The following is a 15,284-nucleotide window of genomic DNA, read 5'->3' as shown; positions in this document are numbered from 1 at the left end:
AATATTTTCCTTTGGGTCCATACTGACTTTCCAAAAGCCATTTGATATATTTGACTGTAATCTGAACCTTTGTTTTTGTAAATAAAAGGTCTTTCGCACATGTTTCATAATGAAGGATGGTGGGCGTTTAAAAAAATAAATAAATAAATAAAAAATAAATTGTACAAAAGCTTACAAGTGCTTGCAGGAATAATGAGCCTTTTTGGAATATTTTGACACTGTTTGAGCCCAGCTGAGACACGTGCTGGTGGAAAGATTGTTCCATTAAATCAGAGCCAAGAGAAAATGTGCATCTTGCCCATGTCAGTAAAAGTCAGGCATACTTAGATATAAATCACCAAATGTGGGAGACTCATCAGAGGGGAACTCTAAACAAGAGCTCTGGAAACATGATAAAGTGAGCAAATGGACTGCAGCCATAACCATGTCAGCCGAACAAAGAGACCACTTAAATATTGTGTTTTATGAGACCACCTCCTCATCCCGCCGTGGCTTATATTTCTCATCAAGATAAAGAATATCCTTTGGGCCGGTTTCACAGATCTGTTTGAAAGGCATCGCGCCATTAATACAGGCATTGTTTGCACTAATTAACGAAAACTCGCAGGTTCTCTGCTTTTCTCAGAATTCTGCAGGGATGGAGAGAAGCGAGCCCTCTGTGATTTCTGCCCATTTCATCATGTGTTTAGCATTCGTAGGTAATCACATCCTCACTGTATGCCTGTATGAGAGATGCAACAGACCCTCCGTCTTCTGTGTGTAACAAACTAATGCAATTAAATCAGAGCAAATGGCCTTTTACAGACGTGAAATCATCCGTTGTGTAAACTATACATCTTTTAGCGGCTGTAGAAATGGCTAATGCTCCTTTTCTAATGCATCCTCTGTTACTTCGTCCCAGGCTTGGTGGAGGGAGTGGGAACGGTCAGGACGCTGCCAGCAAAGAGCAGGAAACTGCCATGTGACAAAGTCACCTTTGATGCCGCCGTTTATGAATATTGTGTGGAGCCATTTACTCAGACCATGGGAAACACTGACTACTAATTCAATTGTCCCTGGCCAAGCACTAGAAGGTGAGATACTGGATTGTTATATTGGCTTGACAAAGTTAAAATACTATATGAAAAAGCTTTTAAATGCCATTATCATTAACTAAAATTAGAAATGCTGGCTTGGCAACTAACTGAAATAATTTGAAGTTGAAGCACTAAATTACTAACTATAACTATTAATTACTTTTTTACAAAAAAAAAAAATAAAAAAAAAAAATAATAATAATAATAATATAATAATAATATAAAAATAAAATAATTATAATCTAATTCAAAATATTAATTAAAAAAAACATTCCTAAAAAAAAAATTTTATATATATATATATATATATAATATATATATATATATATATATATATATATATATATATATATCATATATATTATATATTATTTTTTTTTTTTTTTAATTAATAATTTATTTTATATGTGTGTGTGAGTTCGTTTACTGAATCGATTTTATTAGTTTATTGTATCATTGCATTTTATAATAATAATATTTTACTTTATATTTTAACTGATAATTTTTCATCTTTTAATTTAATCTTAAATTTTTATTATAATTTCACATTTTTATTATGTTTATTATAAAATGTTATATATTTTATTTTTATATCATTTTATTTTCTATTTAGATTCAATAATTGTTTTTGTCATGTGCACAGTTACATACAGAACGCAACCTGCAGAGAAATAGAATATGGTCTGCTCTATAGACTGTGCATAAAATATGTAAAGGATAAACAGAAAGTGTGTGTGGGGGGGCATGATTATACACAGTTGAACATGAATAAATATTGGCCACATCTATCTATCCATCCATCCATCCATCCATCAAGAAGTCTTGAGTTTGAGTGACAGCAGAGGACCAAAAAAAAAAATAAAAAAAATAAAATAAAAAAAAAAACCTCATTCCCCCAATCCATATTTGAATGTCCCTCCTCACAGAGGGTCTGCAGTTTGTAGTCATGGGAAAGTCTAGTCATTCTGCTTCCCCAGGGTCTTTGTAACATCAGATTTTTATGAACAGTCAAGCCAAACACAGAGCATGACTCTACACTCTTCAATCTTCACGACAGCTCGTCCATTTGGGTTGTTTTAAACCAAAATATTTAGTCCAAGTAATTGTGTATCCCGATGAGCCAACAAATTACAGCCTACCTTCAACTTCACTTCTCTGTAGTGCCAGGACCGTTGCTACATTTCAGGGGCCCCAGGACAACATTTTTATGGTTTGGCCCCTAGTTTCTACTAATGAATAGGTTATATGTGTGGTTTTCAACTGGTGGGTTGTGACCCAAATAATGGGTCACAGTTCTATGCTGATAAAACGAGAGGAAATAAGTCTAAAAGCAAGCGATAAATGCAGCTAGTTATATAATGATGTATAGATTGTCCTGTCTATACGGTTAGTTGCATTTTATTAATAAACAGGTTTTCTCCTCCCTTTTTCAAACTGATAAACATTTCCCATATCTGTTACCATTACATTAATTAGCATTGAGTCCATGCATTTCATGGAACTATTGATACATTTATTAAATAAAGATACACACACACAATAATAATAACAACAATAATAATTTTTTGTGTTTATTTTTGCTACCGCCCAGCCCTATATTTTCATTGATTCATACTGGCTACTAGACATAGTAAATTACAGTCAATGCAAAGGCATTTGAAACACATAATAAATATTTATTGAGGCAAAAAATAATTTGTTTTACAGTTTTTTGTTTAACAGTTTTTTTTTCTTTATTCCGTTTTACAGAATAGCAATTGGTACTGCTATTAAATATCCACATATTACATCATAGAATTTTCAGTATTGCTAATACTAAAGAAATATGAACTCAAAATGTTTGTCTTACTTTCTGACAGACAAACTACACATCTTTATGACCAGATAACACGTTTTGAGATCTACAAGAGATCTTTTTGACAGTCTAAAAATCAAACTCATAATCAAACTCAAAACACTACATGGATCTTTTATGTTTGTTTTTTGAGGTGTTAGCTAGGGGTCATATGGATGTAAAATACAAAGTTAATTAGCATCGTTTGTAAAAGCATGTAACAGAGGTAAGTGTTTTCCTTTGTACAATGAGTCTCAGTAGTCTGAACTGATGCACTGTTTACAACTGAGTAAAATGCTTTGTTAGAACCAAAACACTGGCTTTAGTGTTGTTTGTGTCTGTGCACTGTTGAATGCAAAACATTGGGTGTGAGTAAGATTAATATAATCTGACTGCAAATATTTCTGATTGTCATCCATTTAAATCACAATGGGAAGAAAAAACATTTAAAAACATTTAACATTCACAACATGAAAGCAAGTGTAAGTTCAGACATGAAGTTAAACACTAACACATCTTTCACAGCATCAGGTGGGTGGTCTGGGACGATCAGGGTGGCACCATCCACCAAAACCAGACTCATTCAGATGCTCATTTTGTTGTTGCACCATTCATACTACTTCCTTTTCATCCTAAAAACCACACGCAGGAAACGGCAGTCTAGAAGTGCTTTTTATTCACTCACATAACTAACCTCTTTTTCAACTTCTCGTATGACCCTAAAATAAGAGTTACCCACATATTTGAGCTTCTAGCAAACCTGTGTCCTTCCACTATAGAGAGTTTTTATACTTCACACCAGATGAAAGTCTGCCAGATAGTTGGGCGAGTAACCCGTCTGTAACCATGAAAATGGTCACAGTGGTTGCAGACACAATGAACAAGAAATCTACATTGCTCCATGTACATTCACTGTGTCACATCTGTGGCTCATGAGAGGATTCAATATTAAAACAATATTATATTTTTTTTCCCCTCTTTTTTTTTTGTGTGTATGTTTAAAAGGACAACCTTTCCTAACCTGCAGGGAAATTCTATGACAAACCTATTGTTTGCTAACAAATAAAAGCAGACAAAACTGGTTCAAATAATAATAATAAAAATAAATAATGCTGAAAGCAGCAATTATGAGGTCAAGTGCTGAAGGAATTTGATTTACATTTTCAAAACTGGGCTATAGTTAATGAATTCAGGACTCTGATCACTAGATCTTTAGCTACCAAACCACATCGCCACAACTGATAGTCACAGAAAAAAAAAAATACAATGAATACAAAACTTCCATTGAATAGCTTTATCCAACATGCTCTGAAAATAGTCAGAGCCAAATATGGAGAGAACTGAAACAAATTTGCAAAAACAGCAGCAAACTTGGTTTAAATTAGTAGGTTTTGCTCCAAAACTGCTCAGGTTGCTTCAAGACATGGTATCAGTGATTTCAAGGAATCAGGAGGCCAAATGGTTTAACTTCAGGCCAAATTAATACTAAAGCGTCTGACAAGCTCATAATTGGTTTAAGGGCTTCTATAGACAGACAAATAATAGTACGAAAACCAACACATAAAATAAAGAGTGTCCAAAACTTCACTGCTTGAGCTGTCAAACGTGACTAGTACAAATTTGGGCCTGTTTGTTCACAATCCACGGATCAAAACCAATTATGTAAATAGTGCAATAGATAGATCTGTGCAACTTAGCGTTTAGTGCTAATTCACAGTGGAAGATGAAGATTGACAAATTCGAAACCCAAAAGCCTCTGAAAAAAACATCTCTCTTTTTCTTTCTGTTGCATGGATTGCATTTATTCAGAGAATCCAAAGCAAGCCTGCAGAGATTGAATGTGACGGCAGTGTGAGCAGCAGTGGCAGTGCAATAAACTTCAGACCGTCCATAAAGCAACAAATATCTTCAAGTTATACAAGAAACCAATAACCCCAAGCACACAACAGCTATAAGAGTGACCAAATAACTTTTGAATATCTCCATATTATCATTTCTCAAGCAATGAGGGGGGAAAATGGAGCAAACTTTCCAAAAATGCTCCACATTTTCCATCAGTTCTTGTCAAGACCAAACAATCTATATTCAGACCAAGTCAATATGAATCCTACTTACTTCATTAAGAACAATCCTGGCCTTCTTAATAAAAAAGAAGAAGCAATTTTTGTCCTCATAAAATGTGTAACAACAACTCTGCCTATGAAATGACTTTCCTTTTTGCTGACATCACTAAGCACGCTTATATTTTAGCCCCGCCCCTTCACCACCTGTCTCCATTTTGCCATTTAACGCTCACTTTTCACAATCCAATTAAATCTTGGAAAGATTCAAGTCCCGCCCTATATGTTATCTCATTAAAAAGCCTATTTCATCAGAAATAGAATGCCATTTTCCATTTACCTTTATCTCCAATAAATCCCCCGAGCTACCAAAAGAATCACATCTAAGAAATAACGTTTGTCTTTGGGAAGCTAACATTTGTTGCTAAAGCTAAGATCTGCTGCTTGCCATGTGATGAGCCTGCCAGAGGCTTCACACACTGGGGATCGGATTCGACAGCATCACAGACAGCTTGTCCTCATCTAATTTCATCTCTCAGCTACATCCGTAATGATAAATGCTGAGAGGGAGGAATTAAAACCAACGTTTTACCATCGGTTTACCCTTTTGGCATTTGCACACAGCTATCCGATGGCTCAACTAAGGTTACACGGTAAAACATGTCTGATGTGTGGCTGCATATTAAGTGCTTCAAAGACCTGCCATTCACAACCACAGATCTCCACTTACTGCTCTCAGGCTCGAGAGCAGCACTTAGGCTTGTGCTTTCCAAGAAACTAAACAACTATTCAGAGTAGCACAGCACTGCATGACAGATATTCCTATATTGCACAATTTCCTCTTGTTTTTACACTAAAAACCCGGGAAACTACGAGCAAAAAGAAACACATGTGGAATATGTGTTTGTGATGAAATGAGCTAGTCTAGCGTGACTAGGCCCAGAAGTCTGTATTACGCACAAACAAATTCAATACACGCATGGACGGCCTGATATTTACAGTCCAAAAGGGCGGCTTTCTCTAAAGGCAATGACGTGTGTTTGGTTTTTATAAAGTGAATTTTATGGAAATAATTATTTGTGTTTTATGGTATGTTTCTTTCTGTTTTCAGGTCTGTTATGAGACTGTTTTGCTCAGAGGAAATTTCCCAGAGGGATTGATGAAGATTTTTAATTTTTTTCTCCAAATGGAACTGCAAACAGGTAACTCGAAAGTTCATCCCCATCTCCCATTGGTCGGTCAAACTGTTAGTCCTGCCAATTGGCTGATTGTGTCGGGTTGGTTGGGATGCTCAAACAAACAATGTTTTTATGTTGTTGCATATGAAGTTGGGTTATGTAAAATGTATTTTAACAGAAAATTAACACATCACGTTTAAAGGCTTTAATGCAAGTAAAACATAGATTTGCTGGCTTAACGAGGATTTTAACATGTTATGCGCTTCCTTTTAAAACAGTGGAAATTTGTCGCTATACCCTCCATTGTCCTGATTAACAATTTGGCAGCACAAATCTCTGAAGCCAAAGATAAGTGCATCCATTCACACTGGCAGTTTGCAGCCTTTGGAATAGCATTGTTTGAAAAAGTTAACATTTATGTAATCAACGAAATCCAAGTTTCTATGGCTTTAACCTATTTCAGCTGAACTATTCCCGAATCTACTGCAGTATGATGGCATAAGGAATGGAATTAGCTCTCTGAAAAGGTCTACAGTGAAAACACGCACACAATCACACCAATATCTGTAATAATAACATATTTGGGCAATAAATCCTATATAAATTCTAGATGCTAAATTTTATATATAGCAGTTAAAAATAGCTGAGGTGCTCGAAGAAAAAAAAAGAATCAATCATTTTGGAAACCTTCAGTATAAATAAACCGAAATAAAATGAAAATTAATATAAAATAAATTCATTTAAAAAATAAGCTAAATAAAATATTATTTATTTTAGCAGTGAATCTGTTTGGAAAGGAAATCATGTACTGAGAGCTAAACCATTTCTGAAGGAAAAAAATCAAATAAAATGCACATTCAAATTTGGGCCAAATTTGGGCCTGTTTGTTCACAATCCACGGATCAAAACCAATTATGTAAATAGTGCAATAGATAGAATGATCTGTGCCCACTTAGCGTTTAGTGCTAATTCCAGTGGGAAGATGAAGATTGACAAATTCGAAACCCCAAAAGCCTCTGAAAAAAAACATCTCCTCTTTTTCTTTCTGTTGCATGGATTGCATTTATTCAGAGAATCCAAAGCAAGCCTGCAGAGATTGAGTGTGACGGCAGTGTGAGCAGCAGTGGCAGTGCAATAAACTTCATTGGACCGTACCATAAAGCAACAAATTTATATCTTCAAGTTATACAAAGAAACCAATAACCCCAAGCACACAACAACAGCTATAAGAGTGACCAAATAACTTTTGAATATCTCCATATTATCATTTCTCAAGCAATGAGGGGGGAAAATGGAGCAAACTTTCCAAAAATGCTCCACATTTTCCATCAGTTCTTGTCAAGACCAAACAATCTATATTCAGACCAAGTCAATATGAATCCTACTTACTTCATTAAGAACAATCCTGGCCTTCTTAATAAAAAAGAAGAAGCAATTTTTGTCCTCATAAAATGGCTTTAACCTATTTCAGCTGAACTATTCCCGAATCTACTGCAGTATGATGGCATAAGGAATGGAATTAGCTCTCTGAAAAGGTCTACAGTGAAAACACGCACACAATCACACCAATATCTGTAATAATAACATATTTGGGCAATAAATCCTATATAAATTCTAGGTGCTAAATTTATATATAGCAGTAAAATAGCTGAGGTGCTCGAAGAAAAAAAAAGAATCAATCATTTTGGAAACCTTCAGTATAAATAAACCGAAATAAAATGAAAATTAATATAAATAAATTCATTTAAAAAATAAGCTAAATAAAATATTATTTATTTTAGCAGTGAATCTGTTTGGAAAGGAAATCATGTACTGAGAGCTAAACCATTTCTGAAGGAAAAAAATCAAATAAAATGCACATTCAGAAGTAAATCTGTTTGGAAGGGAATTCATTGAGAGCTAAACAACTTTAAATTAAAAATTAAATAAAAAATAAAATGCACTTTAAGTTTGAGGATGTGTTTTGTATGAGGATGGAGAGTTGAGAGATTGATGAATGATTAATAAAATAAAATAAAATAAAATAAAATAAAAAAGTGCACTTTCAGAAGTAAATCTGTTTGGAAGGGAAATCATGGAGAGATCAACAATGTTTTTTTTTTATTATTATTGTAATATATTGATCAAAGTAATAGCACTACTGCATAAAGTACATCTAAAGGGACTGCACTACTGTTTTCAAGCAACGGAACTGCACAGCAAAAGGACTGACCACTTTAAGGGCACTGAGGGGTCGTGCTACTGTAATATTCAGACCCTGTGGTCAACACCTTCAGTACAGTACAAGGCAACTAAGATCTTCAGGCAGTAGGTCTGGTCCGGATGGGTTCAGTGCATTCGGATGGGGTGAATAGGGGGTGTAAGAACCAACCTATTGGATTAGTCTCACCATCATTCCACTTTGGGAGATCGTATAAGGTGCACGGGTCGTATCTAATCTTATATTTAAAGGTCACTGGGCAGCAGCAGATAAACATGTAGGCCACGTTTTGGAGGGGGGGTAAACAAAGAGAAAAAAAAATTATAATAGTATCCAAAACATTATCTGTAATTCTATTTATAATGGAGGTGTACAAAATTTCAAAGTACACATGAAATAATTCTGAAAGAGGGCAGTGCATCAGAGTTCATCTTTCCCATTATCCAGAGAGATGCGTTCGATTGGTCAGTGAAGAGGTGAGCCATGTGACCTGTGTCTAGACAAGCATGTGGATCTCATTGTATTCATCCCGTCCATCTTCATCAAAATTGGGCGAATCCTCATCAGCATCCAACTGCAAGAACAAAAACTACATTTTAAAATGAAATCAACACCAGGTGGATTTTCTCAGCTGACTGCTTGTGTTCAGATCATCAGACAAACATGAACACAACATGAACTCACCGCTGCAAGCTCTCTCTCCTCAAAGATCCTGGTCAGGATGAGTCTACGCAGAGGTACGGTCATGATTAGGATGAAGGGAAAAGCCAGAGAGGCTACAGTCGACTTCACCACCCACAGCAGGGCGATACACAACAACTGAATGATGGTGAACATATTCATACGCCATGTCTTCACCTGTATGTGAAACAAATCATGCAATAGGGAATTACAAGGTCTAGTGAAAAGCTTCTATTTTGCATTATTCTAATTCTTTTTGTAAATTGTCAGACACAAATTTGCCTATTTCATAAGTGACCTAGAAATAGTGCTTATTTATTTTACCTCCTAAGATTTCTGTTTTGAATTTTTCAAAATTTGTTTATTTCTAAGTTTAAATTAGGTGTTCAATCATAGATTTTCAATGTAGTCTCAGACTTTTGGACCCCACTGTACATGTGAATAATGTACAGTGTTCAAATTTGTCAAATATGGTTTATAATTTACATTTTTAGGGTTGTGTTAAATAGTGTGAAATTAAGTGGTGAGTTGTGCGCCACCTTGTGGTGCTTCAAAAGCTTTCAAACTGAATCTACATGGCAATTTAGTACCAACTTCTAGCATCTACCATGTAGAAATCAAACACAAACATACATAATAAGCTGTCATTGTTGCCTTTGTGAATGACATCACTACTACCTCAAACTCTCAGGAAAAAGTGGTTACCTTGGTAACATAGATGTGGTCAGGGTTGTTTTTAGAGGGTGTGAATGTGTGTGTTTTTCTCATAAAGCTGGATACCAGTAAGAGACGTGATGCCCATGTACAGAAATATCCCAAACAGCACAGCCAGAGGAATATGACGCAGCACATCTGTCATCACTATAGACAACCCTGCATAGAGATGATGGGATTGACAGAATAAGATTTTTTTTCTCCCAATTTAATTTAATGTAATATTATTCTCTGAAAAATTTTAATGTCAACTAGGAAACTTGAGTGGTCTGAAATATAAATCAGATGCTGTTAATACAGAAATAAGCCACTCAAAACCATGCATTTCAGTACAGTAAGTTTACCATGGTTTTTTACTATCACTTTCTTATGCACAATATGATGCCAAAATGGGGGTCATATAATGCTGCTAAAAAGAACATTATTTTGTGTATTTGGTGTAATGCAATGTGTTTATGCAGTTTAAAGTTCAAAAAACACATTATTTTCCATATAATGTACATTATTGCTTCTCCTCTATGCCCCACCTTCTGAAACGCATCGATTGCTCATCGGTCTGAAAAATGTTGTGCTCTGATTGGCCAGCTATTCAGTGCCTTGTGATTGGCCGAATGCCTCAAGCGTGTGACGGAAATGTTACGCCTCCTTAACATACTGTGATGCCGTCTCCCAGGCCAGCAGCACGAGACTCAGTCCAGCTGCTCTGCTCGTGCACATCCCATCATCGGTTCTCTTTTAGCAGTTCAGTCAATGTACTGTTAGGAGTAACTGAATAACTCTGGATATTGGTTTATTTCACGTCAGAGGGAGTGTAAGGCATGTTTATAAATCAAATAACTTAAGTTATTTGTGGATTAGTGCGTACTGGAGACGTGAACCGTTTCAAACGATTCAGTTTGATTTTGTGAACTGGTTCGATCGGTTCACTAAGAAGATCTGATTAAATAGAAAGATTTGTTTGGATTCGGACATCACTAGATGAGACAAAACAAATAAAACCCATTACAAACAAGGCATTTGTTGTATCAAGTGGGGACATAATTACTGATTATAATGACTTATACTATCTTTTTACGTGTTGCGTTGCGTATCGTGCTGCGTAAACATAAAACCATGTCTGCATTTGTGATCTGAGAAACAACAAACAACAAGCCTACTCTACTGCTCAAAACTCGCGTTTGAATCATCATTGCCAAATTATTTAAATATAAGAAACGTACCTACAGGCTGTGAGTCAGAAGCGCCAGACTGTCCTGGCAAAGTTTGAACTGCCCAACTTTATAGAAACAGCCGTTGTGCCACAGACGCATTGCAGACTACTGGTTCAGGAAACAGTCCTCATCCTCCATAAAATGTGCTGCACACATCTGAATATTTGGGTTGAACTGTTCTGGAACAGTGTTGAAATACAACTTAACCACTGATTTTTTTAGTCATGTCCTCTTTTGGAAGGCCAAACAAAGTAGTTTCACTTTCACAACGAAACACACTGCGACTCCACAACACGGCAGCTGCGGCAACAGAGAGAATAAACGTTACGTCTTCTTTCTTTGCGTGAACATCTGGGCGGTGTTATGCAAATCTTCCCACACAGTGACGCAGAGATGTGGGGGCGTGTTAGAACGAGCCGTTTTAGGGGGGTGTGGTTGAGTCTTAACTTTTATAAAGAATATCTCTTTGGATTTGTGACTTTAGTCTTTGCAACTTTACAGATCTTCTTTATGCACCAAGAGCTTGTAACACTCCAAAGAGAAAGGAAAAACTGAAATTGCATCATACGACCCCTTTAACAGCTAAAGGTAGCTAACTACTTCTAAACTTACTATCATTTGATGTTATTTTATTATAGCTAATGTTACCCAATTAATGTGATTTAAATTAATGGTATTAAATATTATATTGTCATCAATAACCAAGTTACAAATGAAACCTCTATGCTGTTACAAGCATTGCATAATAACCAGTTTGGGCTCAGTAAGATTTTTTATAAAATTAATACTTTTAATTAACATTAAAATGATTAAAGGTGACAGTAAAAAGGTTACAAAAATTATATTTCAAACAAATGCTGTTCTTTTGAAATTTTATCAAACAATCCTGAAAAAAAAAAAAAAAACTGTTTTTAGTATTGTCATTTATAGTATTAAGTCAGCATGAATGATTTCTGAAGGATCATGTGACACTGAAGACTGGAGTAATGATGCTGAAAATTCAGCTTTACATCACAGCAATAAATTACATTTTAAAATAATTTCAAATGGAAAACTCATTTTAAACTGTAATATTTTTACATAAAAGGCTTCTTACCGACTCCAAACTTTTGAGCAGTAGTATATATAGGATACATGGTCACAGGTGTACTAACATGGCTCATCCAGTTAGTTTTCTGTCTATATCTGTTTTATAAATGTGTGTGTGCGTTTCTTACCCACTAGGATAGCCACACACATCCCTGTCACCCTCTGCTCTTTAACTTCTTGGATCATGGGCTTTTCTCCGGGGGCAGTGGCTTTGCTCATGACTGTCAGTGCATTCACGTGAGTCACTGAGCGCACAGTGGCGGCAGTCAGCCAGGGCAGACCGAAGAGTGGGCAGATAGCTCCCAAAGTCACTATCAGAAGCAGGTCGAGATGAAAACCAGAACCCTTGACCAAACGTCGCTCCTTCTTACTCACTATCAAGCTGCAGACGGGATAAATTGATGCAATAAATGCAATCAGCTACAGAACCATTTGAATTGTATAACATTTCCATCTGAGCTTAGACAGAACATTTTAAGATCTGTTAGCTTACTCACGTGGTGATTTGAGTCTCCATGAATATGAGGATAAAAACCAGCAGGGCCGGGATCACTGAGGCCCCCATCATCCAAACAGGGAAAGGCTGTTTATCTCCAAACGGGCTGACAAACCAGCTCCGTTTGTCCGGAGATGTGACCGAGAAACCAGAGGGGACATTCAGCTTCTGCAACCACAAAAAAACACAAGTGCTCGTATCCCAGAGATCCCAGGATTCATTGGTTACAGCGCTCTGCCAAACCAACCACACTGTAATACAGCCTCGGAAGAAACCTGCCTCCAATTACAGCCCAGAACTTAATAAGAAGAGTACGCTGGGAGAGGAGTTTCTTTGTGGTAATATATATATATACTTCACGTGAGAGTTTAACTGTGTTGTTACCTGTGTGTATGTATCAGGAATGGTGCAGTCCACCAGCACAGAGATGAGTATAGAGATAGGAATCCCGAAATCACCAATAATTCGTCTGGCCTTTGACAATAACAGATGATACACACACAAACAGAGGATGCCAAACTTGTTAGTCAGCTCAAAATGTTTGCTCACAATCCTAACCACAAAAAAAAAAAAAAAAAAAAAAAAAAAAAATCATGTTTGTAATTGCCAATTTTGTTGTTTTTCAGTAAAAACATCATAAAAATTAAATGAATTTATTTGAGAAACACACAGTGATCAATATATTAACTAATTAATCACAATTGATCATGCCTAACATGAAAATCTGTAATCATAAACATATTTTTACATTATTTTAGAATCTCCCAATTATTGTAGAAACAACATACTGTATATTTTTTTAGTACCAAGTTAAAAAGTTTAGTACTTACGCAGAATACTATGTACTTAAATACTATGCATGAAGGCAACTTTTACAGATACCAATACTGATACCTCTATTAAATTGATTTTTTATTTTATTTTTATCAAATGGATTTTTTTTATCAATTTCTGTGGCTAAAATAAGTAAATAAAGCCAATTAACAACAGTAAAATTTGTGCCATCATTTTTAACATTTAATAAGCTTATACTGTTACTAGGACTTTGCAATACTGAAGAAAATTGCAATATGTGATACCTTGTTAAATAATGTGATATTCAATATGCGATATGATATTGCTTTAAGTGCGTGAAATCAATTTAAATTACATTTAAAAATATTTAAAGACTGAAAAATTATATAACCATTTTATATGTGTCACATTCTTTCTTGGAAAAGAAAACATCACTACAACTTCTAAAAGTGACCACAAGTGTTTTAGCATTACATAAAAAGTAATGTCACAAACCTGAAAATGTAATTTTACCACCAATATATATATAATAATAATAATAACAATAAATAATAATAATGCAAGTATTTAAATACTAAAAACTCTTTGCTCATCTTGGTGATTTATAGTTATATCAACCTAAAACTTAACATCAAGATCATCCAGGTAAACAAAAACACCTGAAACTAGGAGTGGATGATTAGTTATTTTTGTTATTTTAATTTATCTTTGTTATTAAAAGTAAGAACTACAAACAATAGGACAAATACTATAAAACAAAGATACAATTTCTAAAAAATATATATTTAACACTAGCATTCAAGTAAGAAACTAAATGTACAACTAAAACACTGCATAGTCTTCACATTAATTAATTATACTTTGATTCATAATAAAGCTACAAAGGTTATTTTAGTCTATTCTCTGCTATATGCATCAACCTAAAACTTTGACTTTTCACAACATTTTAAAGTCACCTAAAAAATTCAGATATCACATGCCGTTGCGATATGCATATCGCGATATGTACAATTGCGATATTTCGATAATTTCGATATATCATGCAGCCCTAACTGTTACAGAGCACTAAAAATATTTGAATTTAAGTTAATTTTGCCTAAAGCCATTAAACATAATAAATGTCACACAAATGAGCACAGCTGATAATAGGATGCATGCACTGCACTACATACCTTGCCACCAAGGAATCTGCTGTTACGAAATTTTCGCAGAAAGAAAGCCACAAAGAAGGTTCCCATCATGAGCACTAAGGACAGCAGGGCTGTGTTGGGCTGGTTGAAGATGGGTTCCCTAATCACACTATGCTCTTGAGGGTCTATGGGTTTGAAGACAGGCAGTAGAGGAGCTGGAGGGTAGCTCTTCATCAGAGGGTGCTCTTGAAACACCTGAGGAAAAATAGCACAATCATTTGTATAAATCTCATTTGGATTCAATCATCTGCTAAATGAATAAAATTAAATAAATTAGCATGTTTTTTCACACCTTGCAATAAATACAAAGTTCTGTCATGAAACTCTAGATGGTGCAGTCTTAATCTGCTAGTAATCACGTTATCTACACGATGCACCTTCCACCTTCCCCAGCTCCACCTGTATAGATCTGGAACGAATCATTTCATGTATAACATATGTGCAGCAGCACTATTTCTTACATACTCACAGCAGCATGTCTGTGGATGTACTGGCAGTATCAAGTCTGGGTACATGCTCTGCTGCAGCAGCGTAGCAGATTTATTCTGCCAAGAACATTAACATTGCCACATAAATTACCATATTAACCTTTCAGAGAGTTGCCATGACAGAACTGTAAAAACTTTCAATAGCACTCAATGATTGTTTCTTGCTGCCCACATAGGCAGCATTTTAATTGAAATTCAAACTCTTAAGTGACTGATTTGGAGCACTCTTCATCATCAGCAACTCTGTACATCATAGCAATCCTTTTAAAACT

General features: G+C 35.3%; 2 protein-coding genes across 2 annotated transcripts in view; both read right to left on the bottom strand.

The window, feature by feature from the left end:
* Positions 1-5,995, bottom strand: part of igfbp2b (insulin-like growth factor binding protein 2b) — a 43,290-nt gene extending 37,295 nt beyond the window's left edge. The window contains exon 1 of the mRNA XM_042764238.1: positions 5,026-5,995. Coding sequence (XP_042620172.1) covers positions 5,026-5,084 — 59 coding nt within the window. The 5' untranslated portion in view covers positions 5,085-5,995. The remainder of the gene's footprint in view (positions 1-5,025) is intronic.
* Positions 5,996-8,144: 2,149 nt separating this feature from the next.
* LOC109098817 (anion exchange protein 3-like) overlaps positions 8,145-15,284 on the bottom strand; it is a 73,649-nt gene continuing 66,509 nt past the window's right edge. Inside the window, 8 exon segments of the mRNA XM_042764237.1 lie at positions 8,145-8,922; positions 9,033-9,206; positions 9,735-9,789; positions 9,791-9,902; positions 12,172-12,425; positions 12,541-12,707; positions 12,924-13,013; positions 14,507-14,719. Of these exon segments, the coding sequence (XP_042620171.1) occupies positions 8,845-8,922; positions 9,033-9,206; positions 9,735-9,789; positions 9,791-9,902; positions 12,172-12,425; positions 12,541-12,707; positions 12,924-13,013; positions 14,507-14,719 (1,143 nt within the window). The 3' untranslated portion in view covers positions 8,145-8,844.

This window comes from Cyprinus carpio, chromosome A9 (genome assembly GCF_018340385.1).
Source record: "Cyprinus carpio isolate SPL01 chromosome A9, ASM1834038v1, whole genome shotgun sequence".
In the NCBI taxonomy this organism is placed as follows: domain Eukaryota; kingdom Metazoa; phylum Chordata; class Actinopteri; order Cypriniformes; family Cyprinidae; genus Cyprinus; species Cyprinus carpio.
This window is presented reverse-complemented; position numbering and strand designations above follow the sequence as displayed.